At 55.8% G+C, this 21,994-nt stretch overlaps 2 protein-coding genes across 2 annotated transcripts in view; both read left to right on the top strand.

The window, feature by feature from the left end:
• The first annotated feature begins 1,675 nt into the window (after positions 1-1,675).
• LOC118356155 (polycystic kidney disease protein 1-like 1) lies at positions 1,676-16,747 on the top strand. The gene is made up of 7 exons (XM_035723390.1): positions 1,676-1,733; positions 6,438-6,562; positions 11,447-11,535; positions 14,978-15,092; positions 15,633-15,844; positions 16,539-16,686; positions 16,733-16,747. Exons 4-7 carry the CDS (start codon positions 15,003-15,005, stop codon positions 16,745-16,747), a joined length of 465 nt encoding a protein of 154 aa, XP_035579283.1. The 5' UTR covers positions 1,676-1,733; positions 6,438-6,562; positions 11,447-11,535; positions 14,978-15,002.
• The window catches only part of PKD1L1 (polycystin 1 like 1, transient receptor potential channel interacting), a 100,003-nt gene continuing 94,682 nt past the window's right edge, over positions 16,674-21,994 (top strand). The window contains exon 1 of the mRNA XM_035723181.1: positions 16,674-16,837. Within this exon, the coding sequence (XP_035579074.1) occupies positions 16,747-16,837 (91 nt within the window). The 5' untranslated portion in view covers positions 16,674-16,746. The remainder of the gene's footprint in view (positions 16,838-21,994) is intronic.

The following is a 21,994-nucleotide window of genomic DNA, read 5'->3' as shown; positions in this document are numbered from 1 at the left end:
TGGTTAAAAAAAATTCTAAATAGGTGGCTTTTATTCATTGAAATTTAGCAAAAACCACAGGGGATTGGATGGCTGTATTGGGTACTTTGCCTCCTGGAAGGTTCTCCCAGGGGTTCAGTCCTGGTGCAGGGAAGCTGTGGGGAGAAGTCTCCAGGACAGGTAGGTGACTTCCTGGCAGAGTCGTGGTGGCTCCTCGTGAGGAGCTTCGATGGCCGTTTCTTAAAGCCACTAACTGATTCCATCCGGAGCATCTGTCCTAAAAGCTCCTATGACATTGTCCCATCTGCTGCAGAGCGGGCCACCCTCTCACCTCCGTGGCGCCCCTGCGTCCTCACGCTTCCCGTTCCTGGGGCGGCCTGGCCCACAGCCCCTCACCGGCCACAGGGGCTCCTGGCACCCAGAATGTTCTGTGTCCCACACTGACCCTTGAAACGTGGCTAACGTGATGGAGACATGAAATCTTACTTATTTTAATGAAACTCAGCCCCAGGCGGCTACGGCGTGGGGGGCGGCACAGGGACATTTCTTCTCTCCGTGGGTCATTGGCTCCTTACTGTGTCCCAGCATATCGGGAGCCTCAAGCCCAGACCCCAGGGCCCGCCCACGAGGGAACACCCAGGAGCACATTGCCCCCCTGCAGGTGCTCACGCCAGCTCGGGGGGTGGTGGAAGTGAGCCTTCATATCCCCCCCGGGAAGGTGACAGCTGCAGAGCTTTGGAGAAGGGCTTTGTTTGCCAACTCGGTGGGTATTTGATTGCATGGATCCTTCCTGTGTGCACAGTTCATTTGAAAGCCTTTCGTGGTAAAGCTGGAAAGTGCAGTTTCCCTGCAGAGAAGAGCCGAGGGGGCTGGAGGCTCTGGGGAGGCCCGGGGTCAGGTGTGCGGGCCCTGAACCCACCAGGGGCTCCAGGCCCTGTATACTCACCTGCCTGATTGTAGGGCCCCAGCAACACTCTAGAAATCACAGGACTGCGAGAAATCTGCCCCAGGAACTGGCAACCTCCTTAGTCTTCCTCCCGGGACCCTCCCACCCTCCCCACCTGGGAACGAGCTTCTGCCACCAAACGTGCCCCCATGTGGCACCCTGTCTTCTCCAGGGCCTTGTGCACCCATAAACACTCCTGAGCAGACAGAAAAGTCGTCTAGTTTTCTAGGGAAAACACGAAATAGGACTTCTGTAAAATCCCTATTCAATTTGACCGTCGACATAAAGAATTAAGGAAATTGACAAATAGACAAAACAGAGAGACTTTTATCCCGAGGCTAGCCCCGGGAACGGTGAGCAGTGGTGGGGCGCAGGTGGGAGCAGGGACAGGGCGGCGCCCAGAGGCCGTGGTCCCCCGTCAGCCCTCCGCCCTGACGTGGTGTCCGTCCTGAGTGCTGGGGTTTCTCTGACTCTGCCGCCAGGCGCCCTCTTCCCCTGGAGCGCTGGCCCGGTTCAGACCGACTCACAGAGACCCCTGCACTTAATAAGAGAAGCTTTCTGTGAAAGTATTAGGGAAGCAAGCTTTTCGGATGGGGAGCATGTTATTGGCAGGGTTTCTGCTCCGCCACGTGGGTCGGGTGTCTGGGTATGAGCATTAGCTCCCCCCCCACCACTGTCTTCTAGGGGACGCAGGGGGAAGCCAGCCCGCTGACTGCTGTGGCCAGAGCCCGGACCCAGTGACACCGGGAAGGACCTGGGTCCCGAGGGCCCAGGGATCCCCGAAAGGCTTTTCGGGTGATCTGGAGAGGTGAGCGGCGCTGGTCTCGGGGACTTTGATAAACTGTATTTTAAAGGGTGCACTCAGGACTTTTTCTTTCAAAAGAAATATTCCACGGAGTTAGGCTTAACGTGTTTGTGTATTTGCCCATGTGTGTTTGCCTGTGTGTGTGTGTGATTCTGTGTATCCATCACAGTGTGTGCTGTGTGTATGGGTGTGTATCCATGTGTGTGTGCAAGTATCTGGGTGTGTGCTGGCCTGTTTGTGAGTGTGCACATGGGTGTGATTACAAGTGTGTGTGTGTGTCTGTGAGTGTTTGTGTGAAACTGTGCCGTGTGTGCGTGACTCTGACTGCTCGTGGTCCCAAGTTCTTCCTCACAGGACCCACGGTCCCCTTACAGCCACGGGGCTCAGGGGCACAGTCCCTCCCTCGGAAACCACCCAGAGGCACCGGACATCCACGGCCTCTGAGGACTCTGTGACGTGTGACTCCTACCCAGGAGGTGGTGCTGGGGTTGATCCTGTTGAAGGACCGTAGCAGGGGGCATTCCCGGGGCACAGACTCCTAGCCCAGCCACTGAAGGAACAAACGCGGGAAAAGAACAAAAGGCAAAGCAGATAGATAGCGCTTCTGGGCAGCTTCCCCCCAGGGCCTGGCCAGATGCAGATTCCTCTGCTCCCCCCCCCCCCCCCCCCCCCCCCCCCCCCCCCCCCCCCCGCCGTGCGTCTGTTCACTCAGAGGGGTGTCTCTGCTCTCCCCCCCGGTGCGTCTGTTCACACGGGGGGGTCTCTGCTCTCCCCCCCCCGGTGCGTCTGTTCACACGGCGGGGGGGGTCTCTGCTCTCCCCCCCGGTGCGTCTGTTCACACGGGGGGGGTCTCTGCTCTCCCCCCCGGTGCATCTGTTCACACGGGGGGGTCTCTGCTCTCCCCCCTGGTGCGTCTGTTCACACGGGGGGGGGGTCTCTGCTCTCCCCCCGGTGCGTCTGTTCACACGGGGGGGGGGTCTCTGCTCTCCCCCCCCCGGTGCGTCTGTTCACACGGGGGGGTCTCTGCTCTCCCCCCCGTGCGTCTGTTCACACGACGGGGGGGTCTCTGCTCTCCCCCCCGGTGCGTCTGTTCACACGGGGGGGTCTCTGCTCTCCCCCCCGGTGCGTCTGTTCACACGGGGGGGGTCTCTGCTCTCCCCCCTGGTGCGTCTGTTCACACGGGGGGGTCTCTGCTCTCCCCCCGGTGCGTCTGTTCACACGGGCGTCTTACAGCTTTGGGCGTGTGTAGGTTTTCCTTGATAGAGCTGATCAACAGAAGTGTCCCCCATACCACGTTCTCTGAGTCCCTGTGCCTCTCCTGCCCTCGCCCCCGCCCCCGGAGAAAGGCCAGGCAGGTGGGGTGGTGCAGTCAGAGTCAGACCCGTGGGGTCCTGGGCTCAGCCGCCCCGCCCAGCCCTGGAGAGGAAGCTCTCATTCTTGGTGCTGGTGGAGTCTCCGTGGCTCCTAGTGAGGAACTTTGATGGCGGTTTCGTAAAGAAAGCCACTAACTGATTCCATCTGCGTGGGGGGCGGGCCTGGGAGGCAGGAGCCTGCCGTGGGTAGAGGTCCCCTGGGGCCTTCCCTGTCTGATCTGCCCCTGGTCCTCACAGAAATCCCTCCAGTTTTGCCGTAGGATGTGTGCCATTCCAAACGGTCTCTTTTCTGCTCTTTCCTTTTCTCAGTTCCCTGGCGTGTGGGAGATAGGTGTGGTCAGGGGTGGTAAGGAGATCCTTGGGATGACTCACTCAGCAGCTGAACGGAGGCCCTCCGCCCGGGACCATCCCCATTTGTCAGAACTCCCGGGTTCCCCCCCACCCTCCGCTCACCCCACCCGTCTCCATAGAGGGTCCTCCTCTGCCCTCTGCTGGCAGCTACCTGGTCATTGCATCAAGGAGCTGGTTTCGTAAAAATAGTCTTCCCTTTGCAGAAGTCCTTGCTTAAATTAAAGTGCATACCCTCCCCGCTTCGCAGGCGCACAGAGAGGTAAGAAACCGCTGGCTGCAGAGTCTGCATGTGTTCTCATGGGGAGGCAAGCCCCAGCCTCGGGGATCAGGATTCACACCTGCAGTGCAGATGCATGTAGCCCTTGTGGGGGTCGGGCCTGGGTGGCATCCCCGAATGGCACGCCATGGCTGGTCAAGACCCCAGTCCCCGCACCTCAGTTCAGGGCTATTTGATTTGCTGCACATGGATCTTTCTGGAAGGCCAGCAGCCCTGTGGACGCAGACGCGGGTGCCCCTGGCCCTGAGAGGCCACAGCATGTAGGGGAATAATGGCCAGTGGCCACCCCCCCCCACCACTGGGCTTCCCAGCAGAGGTCTGTGGGCCCAGGGAGCCCAGAGGAACGCGCACCGCTGTGCACCGCTGGACACGGGGCCACTGGAGCCATGTCCTAAGCTCTGCAGGCGTCCCCTCTGGGAACGGGGGAGACTGCAGTGAATTGTTGGCTCTGGAGGCATCACGTTTAAAGGCAGTGCGGCTGAGCAGAGCTGTCTGTCTTCCACAGCCTCCCCTGATCTCACCTTAAAACGTACCTACACTCCCCCTCCCTGGTCCGTGGTGGGGATCACACGGGAGGGGTACACTGGCGCGTTGCTTTGTGACTATCACGTGGTGCATAGTCTCATCCCCGCTGGCCCAGGCCCTTCTGTCCCGTGGTGGGTCAGGTTATGCAGAGGGGGAGGAAGGTGGCCTGGGAACAGGGGAGTGTGGCGGGGGGGGGGGGGGGCGCGTGGGCCTGACCTGCTCTGCTTTCTGCTCCTCAGTGCTGAAGCTGGAGGGAGGGAGGGAGGCCGTTTTACTATATTTTCTATTTAATTTTTATTTTTTAAGATTTTATTTATTTTTGTGAGAGAGAGAGAGCATGAGCGGGGGCGGGGGGAGGGGAAGGGGCAGAGGGAGAGGCAGACTCCCCCGCGGAGCAGGGAGCCCGATGTGGGACTTGATCCCAGGACCCTGGGATCATGACCTGAGCCGAAGGCAGATGCTTAACGACTGAGCCACCCAGGCACCCCTCACTCAGCGAATTTTTAAAGAAGCCTCAGGAATATGGCTATAGGTTAATTTGGGTCGCCTTTATTAGCCTGAGGTACGAATCCACTGGAGTCTTGATAGTAATAGTGGTGTTGACTCAAAATATTTAAATTGGACTGGATGTCACCCTGGAAGGCCGGGGAGGTTGAAGGCCAGTGTTACTGCCCGGGCGGTGCTGGGAACGGCGCTGGGGGGGGTGTCACTGCCCGGGCGGTGCTGGGAACGGCGCTGGGGGGGGGGGTGTCACTGCCCGGGCGGTGCTGGGGGCGGCTCTGGTGGCAAGGTGTCGGCACCCACGGCTTGGCTTCTTGCTTCCAGTGGTGATGCGGCTGATGGAAGCCTGGGGCTGGGTGTTGGAGGAGCCCAGAGGGAAGCCAACCCAGAGCACCCCCTCCTTTCCACCTGACATCCCGGTCCTGCTCTGGGGACCTGCTCTGGGGGCTGCGTGTCTCCAGATAAAGGGTCCCAGGCTCTGCGATGGGCCAGGGCTCCGTAGAAATACTTCCTTTAGCTTTTGATTGTGGACGTTTCCAAGCATCTGCAGGACTAGAGAAAAATGGTCTCGCGAACACCCTTGAACCTGGCATCAGCTTCAGTGGTTTTAAGCCGTGTGCAATTCTTGGGTTAAAAATCAAAATTCCAGGGTGCCCGGCTGGCTCCGTCGGTGGAGCGTGTGACTCTTGATCTCGGGGGTCACGAGTTCGAGCCCTGTGTTGGGCGTAGAGATGGCTTAAAAAAGAAGTTTCTCCGAGTAAGTGGGAAGATCTAATCGGCTTTGTTAGGCAATTCATGACTCTGGCAACATCCCATCTAGCAAGAGAAGATATGCTCTCAGGAATAGTGCAAAATGGGAGATTTTTATAGGAAGGATGGTGTGACAAGGAAATTATTAGCAAAAGACAAGCGAGGATTGTTCCAGGCAAGGTGACCTTCCCTTAGGGGAAGGGCAGGGGGGTCTTGTTAGGTGGATTACCTCATCTTCCTTTGGGGAGTGGAGGGGGCCACGTGCCACCACTGATGCTGACCCGGAAATTCCTGACTGACTGTTAAGATGGCTTTTGGGGGAGGCTAGAGGCGCAGTTAGGTTACATATGAAGCCCTGGTTTGCTGACTTGGCCTGAGTGGTTCCATTTGTGGCCTGTGACCTTCTTTCTAACGCTCCATGTGCTCCCGGCAGGTGGATCCTGGCCTGGATGGACCCAGGAGCTGGGCAGTGCACATCCAGAGCCCTCCCGTGGGAGCATCCTGGCTCTTAAACTTTGGGGCGTCTTACTGGTCTTCATGTTGGCCCAGCAAATCCCCGCCTGGTCTTTGGGCCTGTGGTTCCCTCTGTTTTGTGACCATTTCCCTGATTTGGAAGCCTTGAGCCCTGGAGGAGAGAGGGACAGCCCTCTGGGTGCGGTCGTGAGCGTGGGCTCTGGCGTGGGAGCTCTCTGACCTTGCCTGACGTTGGCTTACCTCCGAGACACTGTATTAGTGAGTTAGAAACAGAAGAGGCACCACACTTGGACACGGCCCCCACTCAGAGGCAGATCCCACAGGCACCCGACTCCATGACCCACGGGAAGGCAGGTGGCATTAACCCGAGTGTGACTTCTGCTCACGGCATGCAGGATGCGCCCTCTCCTGCCTGCACATTGCGGTCTTAAGACCTGGTTTTTCCTTTTTCTCTAGAGGTCTGCGCTAATCCCGCACCTTTTAGGAGCACTGAGAAGGTGAGCCGTCCTCCGGGTCCACTGACACGTGGGAAAGAAGACGCAGGACTGGAGCATCCACCCCCGCTGGTGTCCTGGGACGAGGTATTCCTGAGAGCCAGCCACCTCCGTACGTGGGGACCTCGGGCTTTGCTTCCAGAAACCGCATGTGTGTCCCCTTACTAAGGCTGGACTAGCTGGATGTAGGAGCAAATGCATCTGTGCCTGGCCATTGGAACGGCTGCCGGAGGTGGGGCGGTGGAGGGCGGCACAGGCGGTCTCCCGGGTGTGAGGCAGTGTCTGAGCACGCTGTGGTGGGTGAACAGTGCGCGGTGGCCCAGGACAGAGCTGCCCATGCGTGCGTGACCCTCTTCTGCTAAGGACAAGCTCAGACTGTGAGTGGATGGCGCAGTCGGCCCGGATCGTGCGTTTCTTGTCCTGATGTGAAGGGGCCAGTTCTGCAGATGCTCTCGGAACCTCTGCACCCCTGGCAGAGATTATCCTGCAGCTCAGCTTCCAGTGCTCCTAGTGGGGGCCCCCAATGCTCCTCACATGGGGCCCGCAGTGCTCCTGGTGGGGGTTCCCAGTACTTGTCATGAGGATCTCCAGTATTTCCCATTGGGGGGTCCCCAGTACTCATCATGGGTGTCCTCAGTATTGCCCACAGGGTTCCCCAGTACTGGTCATGGGGCCCGCAGTCGTGCACACAGTACCTCTAAGGGCATTTGTGTCTGAAAATTAACCGTATCTCAGTCCACCCCGTTCCTGTTGGGAACTCTTCCAGGCTTACCTGCCACTTTGGGAAAGTTCAAAGGGGGGTTTTCACCTGCCTGTGCCTTTGGGGTTTCCGCGGCGGTTCTCTTTGAGCCTGAGCTCACCCACGCCCGCACGAGCCCTCAGGGCCCTGCTCCCTGGAGCCCCAGCCTCAAGTGATGACCACAGGGAGCTGCATACCAGGGCCCTGGGCGGGTTTGATGATGAGGCGTTTTTTAGCATCGCCTCATGCAAACTTGAGACTCTGTATCAGCTTGTAAAATGCTTCTGCTCCCTGGGAAGAACGGATAGGTCTTTCTAACTTCAGGAGGTTATGTCGGGTGTCTCCTCTTGGTGGGGTCGATTACACCCCAATTAGGTAACAGTCACGTGCCATATCGGGATTTAGAAGAAATACAGATTTGGTCATCCAGAGGACCAAACTATATTTCTCATATGGATGTGGTCTTTGTCCATGGCTTCGGGCTCCCTACTCCCCAGACCCTTGGACTCCTGGGTAGCAAAGGGCCAGAGGGTGTTTTGTGTTATGTTAATGCAGACTTTAGGCCCCTCCCCAGGGCTGGGAGGGCTGGTTGCCAGGGGAACCAGCCCTGTGAATCCTGGGTTGAAACTCCCAGTCCCACCCCCAGCTCCTACCTCTGGCTCCCTAAAAACCCCTGAGGACGGGATCACAGAGCTTCCGGGTTGGTGAGCACGTGGAGACTGGGGACAGTAGGCCCTCCCGGGGCCTGGGAGCCCCATGCCCCCCCTTCCTTTTCCATCTGGCTGTAGATTCGCATCCTTTATTGTATCCTTTACTGGTAAACACGACCAGTGGTTTCCCTGAGTTCTGTGAGCTGCTCTAGCGAATGAAAAGAACCTAAGGAGGAGGGTGTTGGAACCTGCCATCTGTAAGCAGGTAAAGCAGAGATGACAGCCTGGGCCTCCTGGCTGGCGCCTGAATGTGTCGGGGGCAGCGTCGGGGACCGAGCCCATCACCTGTGGGGTCTGACGCTGTCTCGGGCAGAAGGTGCCAGAAGTGAGTTGAATTCTTACTGGTATCTGAGAATCGCTTGGTGGTGTGGGGGGACCCCACCCCCCACTCTGGAATTGGGTCTGGGAACCGTAAAAGATCATAGTTTGTAGGTTAAATGTTACATAAAAAGTTGATGAGCGTATTTGATTTTCTGGAACAAACACAAATGAGTCAATACAGTTTCTTACCCCAAGTGCATGTTATGGGCAGTTAAGGTTATAAAACCCACTTCTGTAGTTCACGTGGCAGATCGGGCATGATTTTTGGTAAATACATCTTGAGCTTAGAATGACAGGACTGGACGCACTGGGGCACTGGGCGGATGAGCCGGGCCCTCACCCCATCCTGACTCCTGGCAAATCCTGGGCTTTTCAGGAGGGGAAGGCATACACCCCGTCTCCTTGTCTTCAGCACAGAACAGTAAGGGCTAGCTTAGCACTTTCTGTTCTCAGGACGTCTTGTTCTTCTAAAAACTGCTTCCCGTTAAAGCTTGGGGCCGCCTGATTGGAATTATGTTTTCATTAATGCCAAATAAAATATTTGGGGCTTTTAGTAACATTTGTCTGATAGTCAGTCCTGCCTCCCACAGCCTCAGGGGGCCTGTGACTCAGGTGTGGGGGGGTCCTCGGGGTCGTGGGCGGAGGGTGGCCCATTGGCCTTCTCAGTGGGGTACCACCTTGCCTGCCAGCCCTACCAGCCCAGAGGCATCCCCACCTGGTTATCTGTTGTTCCTTCAATTTGTCAAGTTTACCATTAGCACAACTGTTTCAACACAGCTCTATTCCTGCTCAGAACACCCTTCCTGTCCCGGGGAGAACACAGCATGTAAGTTACTGCTGAGGCGTACACTTTGGGGAGAGGTGCACAGTTGGGCCTTCTCGTGTGAACTGTGGTGGGATGCCACCCTGCGGACCACCAGAAGGTTCCTAGAGATCTCAAGCCTTTCAGAGGCAAACAGTGTTTAAAGTTGCACTTGCTGATTTATTTTGTGCTCTGCGGGCATAATTTGATGGGTGCTGTAAATAGAAAATGGGTATAAATGCAGCATCGAACCTCGTAAGGATTCTTTTACACCTTTGTATCTCCCTAGATACGTTTTTCTGAGGTCCTCCTTGGGAACTCTTGAACAACCTGGGCCCTTCCCTGGAGAGCTGTCCTGTGGTGGTTTTCCCCAGTAGAAAGCCTGAGTCTCAGCATATGCACTGCACGCTCCCCCCTCCCCAAATTCCACCTTCTCAACAGCTGGAGGTTTTTCCCCTCTGGGGAGCAGAGCATCTGGCCCGCACTCAGCAGGTAGAGAGCGCGTGTGGACAGTTCCGTGGGATGGGTCCCCGGTTATTGGCTAAAACCACTTGTGCTAAAAATCATGTCAAGCTCTAGTTGAAGCTTGGGCCCTCAGACCAAGGATGGTGGGGCACTGCTCGGGGGGCTGGGGGCTCTGAGAGTGTGGGACACGAGGTGGCAAGCCCCGAAAGCTCTAGCGGCCCCTCCCCGCTCCCCTGGCTCCTCCCCGCTGTTTGGCTCAGGAATTGTGGATTTTTGTCTCGGGAAGCCGCTCCTGTGGGGCATGGGGAGGCCAGTGACAGCATCACAGCCTGGTGCCCTCCGGGCGCCCCGCCTGCACCCTCCCAAGCCCTTGGCCTCGTCCCTCCGCTCTTCCTCCTGCTCTGTCCTGCTTCCGCCCCAGCAGCCCGTCCCGCCCGCCCTTGCTTCTGCTCCTCCGGTTTCCCAGCCCAGGCCCTCCTCCCCACCTGCTAGACCACCACCCTGGTGTGGCCACCCTCATCGGAGCCAGTCTTCTGCACGGGCTTCCCAGGGCCGCCGGGACAAATCTCCACAAACTGGGTGGCTTCCCGCAACAGAAATGTGTTCTGTCTCATCAGTTTTCTGGGGCCGAAGGCAGGGTGTTGGCAGGGTCACGGCCCCAGAGAGGCTGGGTGGGGAGGGTTGTGCCTTTTCCAAATTCTGGTGCGGCTGGCATTGTCTCTGGTGAATGAGCCCCAGGGATGAGGCTCTGGGGCGATTTTTAGGAGTCAGCCCAGTGGCTACAGGAGGTAGGGATTTCTTGGGGGCCAACATAGATCCATACGCAGCTCGAGCTGGGAGTTCGAATCTCTGAGCTTACTCTTTCTCTCCCTGCTTTGTCCAGCGTGGTTAGGAGTAGCCAGCCACTCTCGTTATACAGACGGTCCTGGACTTAATGATGGCTCATCTTAGGATTTTTCGACCTTATGATGTTATGAAAACAGTAGAAACCATACTTGGAATTTTGAATGGGATCTCTTCCCGGGCGGGCGACGTGCGGTACATCCTCTCTGGGATGCTGGGTGGCTCCCCAGCAGGTGCCCGGTCCCAAGGGTCAACAACCAATGCCCTGACAACCCTCTGCTCCCACAGAGCCGCTCTGTTCCTCGCCTTCAGTACAGCATTCAGTCAGTTACAGGAGTCAACCCCTTATTATAAAATAAGCTTTGTATTCTAGGACTTTGCCCAATGTAGGCTCATGAAGTGTTCTGAGCACATTGAAGGCGGGCCAGGCTAAGCTCTGATGTTCAGGAGGTTGGGTGTGTCAAATGCATTTTCCACTTAACAGTATTTTTAACTTACGATGGGTTCATCTGGATGCAGCCCCACCGTAAATCAAGGAGATCTGTGCTGGTTAGTTTGACACAAATGTCCTACAGCGCCCTGCCTCTTGTAAGGATTCCGTCAGGGGTACCCAGTGGTGCTGCCTTACCCATATCAGCCCTGGAAACAGCCGCTCGGGTCTCTGGGCCGATGCAGTGTCTGAATTGAGAGCCAATTCAGAATATTTCCCTTGAGGTTCTTGTCTCCCACATCCTTTTTCAATATGGCGGCCAGGCCATGGGTCAGATTATGCCACTCGGGTGCCCACACCCCTGTCTCGTTCAGAAGGACATGCCGAGTCCCAGGTTTGAAGACCCCATCGGACGTCCTCGCCTCCCCCGGGAACCCCTACCCTCCTGGTGTCCACAGCTCTCCTGCTCTCCAGCTGGCTCCCCATGACCCCGAGACCATGGGCTCTGGGAGGACGGAGGGCTAGCCTGCTTTGTTCTCTGCCTGTTCGCTCCAGCCCAGCAGGTCCGGCTGCTGTCCTTGAGTGAAATAGTGTTACTTTCCCAAATTCACTGGGTTCTTATAAGCAGCTCTCAAGTTACTACTCTTTGTCCCCCTCCCAGAACGTTTTGAAAACAACCAGCAGAGCAGTGCTAAGTGTTGTCAGCAAGAGGACGTGGGCTGCTTCGGATTGGGGTGACCGTGCCGACAGGTATGTCTGCGAGCCCTAGTGGGGATCTGCTCTGCACAGGCACGCGGGCGTGCAAGGACCTGCCCAGGCCAGGGTGAGCCCTGGAGCGCCGTCTGGGGTGCGGGGGGTTGCAGAGTGCACAGAACACCGACCTTGGTGGAAGAATGGGTGACTAGTCTTCTTGCGGGTGTGACACGGGTAAACTTGAAAACAGTGGCATCAGAGGGAGCCTGAGCCCGGGGCGCTAAGCGGAACAAGCCAGCCACGGAAGGATGGGTATTGCAGGATTCCATGTGCATGAGGCCCTGGAGCAGCCAAGTCCCTAGAGACGGAGGATGGGTCGTGGGTGCCAGGGTGGAGGGCGGGGACCGAGGACCCGGTGCTCAGTGGGTGCAGGCTGGAGGGTCCGCAGGATGTTTAGGATGAAGAATCCTTGGGGTATGTTTCACAACACCAGGAAGGTACCAAGCACTGATGAAGTGCACATTTCAGAATGAGAAGGACAGTCGATTTTATGTGATTATTTTTTTTGCCACAGTAAGAAAGTAGCACTGGGCCATCAAAAATTGGAAGTAAGCATACTTCTAAAAACACGTGGCCTGCTCTTGGATTCTACCTCACGGTAGTCCTGAAATCTATGGTTTCACTCACCCTAACGAAAATTAAACATTGACGCATGCAGAAAACAGACGTGATCTTTCCTAAAGGAAACATCGGGTGCCCGGATACAGACATTTCTTTGTCCTTCCTGGTGATTAGCACATTTCCACCATGTTCGCTGCTGCCAGCCCCCCCGCCCGCTGCCCCGGGTGGCCTACCCGCCAGGCTGCTGTAACAGCCGTGTCCCCCAGGTCTCCCCCTGGACCTCAGTGCACCTGCTCTCCATTTATTTGCACCATTCCTCCTTCTCCACCAAACGCCATCACTGTTGAGGCCCACCCTAGAGGCAGGGTTTGGGTTAGAGCGGAGACTAATAAGATCTTGTCCTCCACTGGGGGACCCTAAATCCAGTGCAGGAGGGAAGCGTAACCCAAACAGCAAATAGGGCAATGTGGGACCCTCCGGACCCGACGGAGATGCACGGGGGGTGTCGGCTGTGTCCACGGGGTCGGGAAGGCCTGGGGCTGGGGACTGAGCTTGAGGAGTGAGCTGGAGGTCCATTAGGTGGAACCAGGGAAAGGAGTCATCCCAGCAAAGCGGGGCACGTGGCCCGTTTGGGGAAAGTGGGTAAATTGTAGGGACAGGTACTAGCCGCCCCTGAGAGCAGTGCTGCTGGGACAAGCCGCTCTATTCCGCTGGGGGCTTTGCCTGGTGACAAAGGCTCCTTTCTGTGTCCTCTGTGCCCAGACGAGGCCCTGCACCCATGGCCTCTTCCTTCCGGGATCTGGCTGAACGCGAGCTGGATGCACATCAACAGTAGCACCTCTTGATGGCCCTTGAAGCCTCTCTCAGGAGTGGCTGGTGTCCCTTGGGTGCGAGTATAAGCCCCCAGCAGGGCGGGGACCCGGCAGCCTACCCCACTGCTACCGGAGCGGGGGAGGCCAGGGAGGGCGGGCCGGGGAGGAGGTGTGGGCGTGCGAGAGGTTTCAGCTCTGCAGCTGCGGGCCCGCAGGCTTCCGCAGGGAGGCCAGGTTTATGTGTGACTCTGACTTGTCACGCACAGAGCGGATGCACATGGCCTTCTGTGTCCCTGCGTCGCCCCGCCGGGCCTTAGCCGCTGCCCTAACACTGCAGAGAGCAGATTGGAGGGGGCGGGTGGAGGCCCACCCTCACAGAGCACACACACGGCAGGGGACCCAGGCCTGGTCCAACTGGTGACTATGGGGACACGGCAGGTCAGCCACTGTGGGAAAAGCCAGAAAAATAACACTGACGAGGGCCCCTGCTCCCCACACCGGTCCTTGTCCGGCTCCGCCAGCCCCTGTCACTGCTGGCTGCAGTCCTGGGGCGAGTGGGGCCTGCCAGGTGGTCTGTGAGCCGTGCCCCTGGGCGCGTGGCCCAGGGCGGTGGTGTCTGGAGTCCTCCGTGCCGACCAGAGCCTTCCTCCCCTGGGAGGGGCCGTCCGGGCATCTGCCTTGCAGGTGTGGTAGCTCCGGCCCTTTCGGCTGGCTGTCCCCTTGCCGGTACAAGTCACTGGGTGGACTGATGCGTCGTCTGGGGCCCTAGCTGAAGACTCACTCTTCCTCCAGTGAGGAACTTCGGGGTTGATTGTTGCGAAGCAATTTTGGAACTTAACCAGTGTGTAAGTAAATGTGTTCTGCTAGAGAGAAACCCCCGGTTGGAATTCATGCTCTCATGCGCCACCAGGCTCTCAGCAGGCCGCGGGCATCCTTGGCCCTCCGCTGCACGAAGCGGGTGCTGGGCAGCTAGTCTCAGCCGCGCACGCATGGGGGAGGGGGCCTTCCTCCCAGAAAACTCTGGAAACAGGTCTGAGCAGAGCAGCACTCTGGGGAGGCACTCCCTCTCTGTCTACTGGAGGCTGTGCGAGCTCAGCGGAGACCTGCGGGGTTTTAAGGAACATTGGCGCATTAACAGCTAACAGGGTATGGGAATGGGTAGGAAGCCAGCAGCCAGGACAAGCGGACTAGGAACTGTGTCGCGGGAGGACAGCTGGCTTGACTGGCTGCAGAGGCCCTGGGTGGAGAGAACGGGTGACCCTGGTGTGCACAGGGAGGGCTCCCAGGACCTGTGGCGGCTGTGCTGTGATCTGAAGTCTGTGCCCCTTCCCCATTACCATGGCTGGAAGCTGGGCGCCCAGAGCCCAGATACTTCCTGCCCAGCGTTAGGACAGCCTGGGCCGGAGATGTTCAGCTTCACCGGCCCCAGGACAAGGACACAGCCCTGTAGCAGAGGAGGGGGGGTGGCGTCCGTGTCTGAGTGCCCTGGCCCTGACCAGCCTCAGCACATCCCTCCTGTAGGGCCCACGGGTCGAGGTAAACGGGGTCCTGTAACATGGGACACGAAGGAGACCCTCTAAGAGGTCCTCGTCCTTGCTGGCTGTGGTCATGCCCCTTGCATCCCATTCCCAGAACCTTGGAGGGCACCAGACTCGGTGAGCTGCCGCCATGCACGGGAGCAGCCCTGAGTCACAGGTGAATCCTGCAGAGGCCTGGCTCTGCCTCACGGGACAGCTCCCTGTGACCCGAGCCCAGGCAGCCACCCCTGGATGGCAGAGCACGTTAGGACAGTGACTGCCCTTCGGGTGAGCCATCTGAGGCAGGGTCCCAGCTGGGGACAGATGTTAGTAAATGGCTTTAAATATGCTTCTCCTCAGTGACACTCCTTTCCAGAACACTAGCGCAGCCTTTGTGCGTTCAGCTTCTACCTGCAGACACCCCGGTGTCACCCCGGCCACCGATGAGCAGGTGTGGGTCACAGAGAGCCCTCCCGTGGTCTCATGGCCACATGAGTGAGCAAAGCACAGCCAGCCTTCCTGTCTCTGCCTTTTCCCTTTCGTATCTAGAAACTCCCGGGGACCTTCCGTGACAATGGCGAACTTCTGGGGCAGCAGTGGCCCCTGTGGCCGACAGATGTGTGCGGCTGGGAAAGCCAGTGGTGACTTCTGTGGTCTTCTCCAGGTGGGTGTGTCTGCCTGACGTGGGGGAACATCTCCAGTAAGCTGCCGGTGGGTCAGGCGGCCCTGGGGCTTGGGGGTGAGCCGTATTTCCAGCTCCTAGTCCTTTGGACGCTGCTCAGCCGGTTTGAAAGTGTAATATGAATTGGATCCTCACTAGCAGGAAATGCGCACCGCATTTTTGATGTCTGCAGGAGCATCCCCGCTCAGCCGTCCCCTGTGATTTGTAGCTGACCCCTATAAAGGAGCTCATTTGTGGTCACTTTGCCAGGAGCAGCGTGAACTCGGGACAACGATGGCTCCCCAGGCTCCCGGTGGTTGCCGCCAGTGTGCCCTTGGTCACGGTGCTGGCGGGTGCGAACCCTCTCCTGCAGCCCGTCTGCAATGCACGGGGCCACCCTGAGCTGACCCACCTGGATGAGGGAGCCCGCAGCCTCACGGGGACCCTTTATTCTCCAGCTTCCTGACCGTGCAGAGACCAGGCTGACTGACGGCAGCCTAGACCCCGTCACAACTCCTTACTCATTCACCTCTTAAATTCCAGTGCACCTGTCCCGCAGTGGGCTCCCGCAGCGTGAGCACGCAGATCCCCTCCTGCCCCCCGGGACGGCAGCGCTCTGCAGAGGACGTGGCCCCGGTGCAGCTTCCAGGGACCGAGGTCACAGCGGCCACCGTTACGATGGGGGCCCCCATCTGGGTGGCTGCGTCCGTTCAGACCCACACTCCAACCGCAGCTTTTCCCACCTTACCAGGAAGGTAGGGTGAGGGTGGCGGGGAGGCCAGCGTCCTCCCTAGACCCCAATTCTGGAGGCACGCCCTGTGAGCTGGCAACTTCACTGTCTCCCTGTTCACCTAGTGGTGGTTGCATTTGTGGCCAGTTCAGCCCCAGCGCCCTGGACCACACAGCTGGCCACTGTTTTCCCCACAAGAGCCCATGTTACTGGGTGGGCTTTGTGTTTTGGATCGGGCCCACGCCCATCCAGACTGGAGCTGTGAATGATTGCGTGTTCCTAGTAGACAGGCAGGGCACTCGCAGCAGGAAGGGCCGCCGGTGGAAAGGCTGGTGCCCAGCCCACGTTGGGCGTTTTCACAGAACTATCAGGTAGTGACTTTCAGGGAGCATACCTTGTAGGGCCCTTACTTCAGCGATGAGGGAGAGCATTTGCATCATGGCTGGGATTGTTGTAGCCGGAGCAGGGGCTCTCAGATTGTAGGTGCCCTCAGCGTCCCCTCGGGCTTGCGGGCCCACGCGGGGCTTCTGACTCCACGTACCTTGCATTTCTCACCAGTGCCCGCTGATGCTGGCACCACTGGGCCCGGGACCCCACTTTGGGAGCCAGGGAAAGTAAGCCCTGCCATCAGGTTCCACAAAGCTTGCTCCCCTCCGGTCTCCGTCCTTCCCGGTAGGACTGTTGTGTTCTCTGAAGCTGTCCCTCCTCTCTCCCCACAGCTCCCTCGGCCACAATGGCTCAGCATCCTGGCCTTGTCCCAAGCAGCTCTGTCTCCTCGCTCAGTGTCACCCTGGAGCCATCTCCGTGCAAGTTCCTGCTGACACAGTGGATCCCGCCGTCCATGGCTTCCCAGACGCGGATGCTCAGGCGCCTCCGAGTCTGGGCTTCCAGGTCCAGGTGGCTTCCCAAGCAGCTCTGTGTCTGGTGATGGATTTCGGGGACAGCTCTGGGGTTCAAGTGGCGATCCGCAATGTGACCGGAGGAATGGCGGTCACCGCCTACCACCAGTTCAGGAAAGGTAGGGTGCTCGGTGTCAGGATGTGAACCCAGGCAGGGAGTGCAGGTATGGCAAGACCCCAGAGATGGCGCTGGCCACACTGGGGCCGAAAGGAGACCCCACTCCTCCTGGCGCCCCCTGGCCCGCACCCCCCCACCTCCCCGTGCCTGCCGTGTTCTGGTAACGAAGGCCCGGGAGCCTGCACTCTGCCTGCTCCCATACACTGTTCCTCACTGAATCCCGCCATCGGCCCTGTTCTCCATTTGGAGGAGCATGGGAAGGCCAGAAGGGGCAGGGATTTGTCCTGAGGTCACACACCTGGTGAGCCACGTGACCCCCTCCACAGGGAAAGCTCTGAGCTTTGGCGTGAATCGCTGACACTGGGTACACACACACATACACAACGTTGCACGCTTAATCTTCTGCACTAAATTGTCAAACACTTTGCATTTAGACAAAGTCACAAAAACCATTTTTCTCCAGACGTCTTGGTGCTGGAACCAGTCTTCATGGAGAAGCCCCCAGCACTGACGTTGGGGGGTGGGAGCGGGTGAATTCCAACCTTGTCCTGCTCACCGGCATCATGTCACTGTTTGCTCTCTTTATTTTTTTAAATCATTTTTTGAATATGGTACGTTCTCGAAGTTCAAACCCCCACCTATAGGGAGGCATGTAGTCATGGGTGCCTCCTCTCAGGCGGCACTGCTCCTCTGTCTCTGAGATGTCTCATGCGTGTGCAGTACAACTATGATCTTTCTGTCTGGAACACAGACACGTGCACCACGCGGAGCCCCGTTCCCTGTCGCTCACGTGCTCGTCGGCATCCAGAGCTCTTCCCACACGTGCCTTGTGGGTGCAGAGGGGTCCAGTAGTGCAGTACCCCAAATCTGTCTCACCATTCTTTCATGGGTAGACCTTGAGATTGTTTCCTAATCTTTCAATATTGCACATAACGTGCAGCCACTAAACGCATGTATGTGCTATTTCATAGAAAAGGGAAATTATTGCCTCAAATGCTAGGTACATTTGTAATTTGCTGGTTGTTGCTAAATTGCTCCCAAGAAGGGTTGGCTGGTTTATAGTCCCCGGAGCAGTGTAGACATCAGTGTAAAAGGTGAAAACGTATCTTTCTGCGGTTTTAATTTGCCTCATACTAGGCTCAATCCTGCGAAAGTGCCAACATTTGCCATATTTTACCAAGAAGAAGAGTACTTTCGTGGTTCAACCTGATATGCTGTTTGTATGAGCACTTTTAGTAATTATGATAATTAGTCCTTTTCATCAGATATAAGCTGCAATGAATGTTTTTCTCATTTGTCATTTGTGTTTGGGCTTTGCTTATAGCTTTTTTTCCTTTCATGCAGCAATTTTAATTTTTAAGTATACTTTCTCTTTTCTGATATGGTTTCTGGGTTTTATGTCATAGAGAGAAATCCCTTCCTTAATCCAAGTTTGCAAAATAATTCTATCGTGGTATCTTGCAGTATTTGTATGATTCTGTTCCACACAGTTGAATATTTAGTACGTTGGAGTGTGCATTCTGATGACGAGTCTGTGGGGGCAGATTGCATTTTATTTTTCTCTGAATGGCCACCCCTGGGTGCTGCTGGCCCTGCCCCCGGGGATCTGGAGAGCGCCAGCCTCCACTGGCCACCCCCAGCCTCTGCCAGCTACCCTCAGCCCTCCCTCCCCACCCCTGCTTGTGGGTTGGGTTCTGCTGTCCATGCAGCTGGGCTCCCCTTCATTACTCATCCTTTCTAAAATTATTTTGGTTATTTTCACTTGTCCATTTTTCCACGTGGACTTTAGACTCCCACTGGTTCACGTAAAAACACCTTATTGGCATTTTTATTCGAATAACGTTAAATTCATGAATTGATTTCTGCAGACTATTTATGCTCAAGAATCTCCCTCCTCATGAAAATACCTTTCTCTGTCCAAGTGTTCCTTGGGTCTCTGGAAGCATTTAAAGGTGTCTTCATATGGAAAGTGCACAGTTCTCAGAGGACGTTTTATTTTTCGTGCTGGGGTGTATGAGATCTTTTCTTTCATTTTCTTTTCGAGTGAGTTGTCATTGGATGTAGAAGAGTTGCTGGTATTAACTATTAATTTTGTACCGCTCTATCGCTCTGAATTATCACATTGTGTGTAGTTACCATGAAGCTTACTCCTTAGTGTTTGTCAGTTCTATGAACGGTATTTACAGACGGGTAGGTGCCATCCCTGCAGCTCCAAGCTGACACCTGTCCTGCCCTTGTCTCACTCAGCTTGGCTGCTCCTTCCAGAACAAGGTGGCTGAGGACAGATGACAGGGACGTCTTTGTCTCAAGATGCTTTCGGTGTTGCCCATTAAACTTGGTACCAGATTGGGGGCTGATAGAGCTTCTCGAATGTTGAGGAGCTTCTCATCTTGGGCCCAAGTCCTTCTGATCGAGGCCCAGAAAAAAATAAAAATAAATAAATAAATAAATAAAACAAAGGAGCTTCTCATCTTTCCTCCTTTATCAGGACTTTTTTAAATTTTTTTTTTATTTTAAATTCTAGTTAGCATACAGTGTAATATTACTGCAGGTGTACAATATAGCAATTCAGCACTTCCCTACATCACCCGGTGCTCATCACGACAGGTGCGCTCCTTCCTCTCCATCACCTCTCTCCCCATCCCCCACCCACCTCCCCTCTGGTCACCAGCAGTGTGTTCTCGAGAGTCAAGAGTCTGTTTCTTGGTTTGTCTCTCTCTCTCTCTCTCTCTTTTTTTTTCCCCTTTGCTTGTTTGTTTTGTTTCTTAAATTCCACATATGAGTGAAATCGTCTGGTATTTGTCTTTCTCTGATTATTTTGCTCAGCATTACACTTTCTAGCTCCATCCACATCATTGCAAATGGCAAGATTTTATTCTTTTTGATGGCTAATATGCCATTGTGTATGTATAACCACATCTTCTTTATCCATGCATCAGTCGATGGACATTTGGGCTTTTCCCATAGTTTGGCTATTGTTGATAATGCTGCTATAAATATGGGGGTGCATGTGTCACTTTGAATCAGTATTTTTGTATCCTTTGGGTAAATACCTCTTAGTGCAATTGCTGGATCGTGTAGTTCTATTTTTAATTTTTTGAGGAAACTCCATACTGTTGTCCAGAGTGGCTGCACCAGGTTGCATTCCCACCAACAGTGTAAGAGGGGTCCTATCAAGGACTTTTTAATTTTTAAAATTTTTAAATTTTAAATTTTTAAAAGACTTTATTTACTTTAGACACACAGAGGGAGCAAATGAGCAGGGGGAGGGCAGAGGGAGAGGGAGAATCTGAATTGGACTCCGTGCTGAGTGTGGAGCCCAATGTGGGGCTTGATCCCAGGGCCCTGAGACCACGACCTGAGCCAAAATCAAGAGTTGTATACTCAGGGGTCCTGGGTGGCTCATTCGGTTGAGCGTCTTCCTTCGGGTCAGGTCATGATCTCAGGGTCCTGGGATGGAGCCCCGCATCGGGCTCCCTGCTCAGCGGGGAGCCTGCTTCTCCCCCTCCCTGTGCCCCTGCCCGCTCATGCTCACTCTCTCTCTCTCTCAAATAAATAAATCTTTAAAAATAAAGGAACCAGTCTTTGAATTTCATTGACTACATTTGTCCCCTAAGTTTATTAATTTCTGCTTTTATCTTTACTGCCTACTTCCTGCTCTTATACAATGCTTTTGTTCTAGATTTCCATTTTGAGTTGGATGCCTACATTATTATTTATTATTCAAGTTTTAAAATTGCCACCTGTCGTATGGCCTTTCTCGTGTTCTGGCTTCATTATTAATTCATGGTTCCAGCCCGTTATGATGAGTGGATGTTTTCTCCCATTTTGCTTAAAAAAAAAAAAATGCCAAGGTTGTCTTTGTGACTTAAAATGTGGGCAGTGTTAGGAATGAAACGATGACAGCTGGTGGGTTGTGGGGCTGCCATAGCCCCATGCCCCTCGACAGAGCGGGCGTGCTGGCTCCCAGCATCTTCATGTCCCCAGCACCCGCACTTACCCTCCGTCTGGTCCTTGTGATCACATCCCTGCCGGGAATGCGTGTGTGTGTGTGTGTGTGCGTGTGTGTGAGCGTGTGAGAAGGAGGAAGGGGGCCTGGCCTGAGGCAGGATTCGGGGTGTCCTCCCCCTCGGCAGCACCCTGTCTCAGCAGATAGCCCAGCACCTGTCTGGCCCACACCCCTGTGATGGCTGGATCCTAGAGTAAGGGTATATTTAGTTTTAAAGAAACCACCCAATTGTCCCCCAAAGCAGCTGCGCCATTTTTTTTAAGTTTATGCATTTATTTATTTAAGTCATCTCCGCCCCCAACGTGGGGGTCTGACCCACGACCCCGAGATCCAGAGTCGCACGCTCCTCGGACTGAGCCGGCCAGGCGCCCCACAGCTGGGCCGTTCTGCAAACCCACCAGCAGCGAGTGAGCACTCCTGGGACCCCACATGCTGGCCAGCAGTGGGTGTCATTGGGGCTGATCCTGGCCGTCCTCGAGGGGCGTGGTTCCCGCATGCACGGCCTCGACGCGGGACGCGGAGCGTCTTGTCACGTGCTCCTCTGTCTCACTGTCTCCTTGGGTGACGCGTCTCCGTCCGGAGCTCCTCCGTCCACTTTTTGAATCAGGCCGTCTGTTGGCTTATTTGTTGAGTGTCAAGAGTCCGTTGTATGTTTTGGATGGCAGCCTTTATCAGATGCGTGTTTTGGAACAGATGTGTTAGAAAGACTCATGGAATAAAATTCCCACTTCTTCCATATTCGAGGCTGTTATATGTGAATGGCAACTTGCTGGCTCTTCCGTCCACGGCCACACATTCTTTTCTCGAGGAACGGAGGTGTTTCTCTGCTCCAGTCTGGCCCGAGTGGGGTTTTTGGACCGACATCATCCGTATCTAATGTCAGGATAAAGTACAGATTCTCTGGCCACAGACATACAGACTCAGAAATGCAGGGGCTGGATCTTAGCCCTCCATGCTTCGGGGAGCCAGCCGCATGACCCTCCACACTTGCCATGCTATGGGGGCTCTACGCTCAGCTTCCTGTTTCCTCTGTCTGCATGACTTGATGTTTGGCTCAAAGTCATTGTTTATGTTTGCGGTCCCGTAACTTTGTGGAAACACGTCTCGGTGCTGGCCATTCCAGGTCAACGCGCTCTGGTACATGGTGTG

This window comes from Zalophus californianus, chromosome 12, assembly GCF_009762305.2.
Source record: "Zalophus californianus isolate mZalCal1 chromosome 12, mZalCal1.pri.v2, whole genome shotgun sequence".
NCBI classification, from domain to species: Eukaryota; Metazoa; Chordata; class Mammalia; order Carnivora; family Otariidae; genus Zalophus; species Zalophus californianus.
This window is presented reverse-complemented; position numbering and strand designations above follow the sequence as displayed.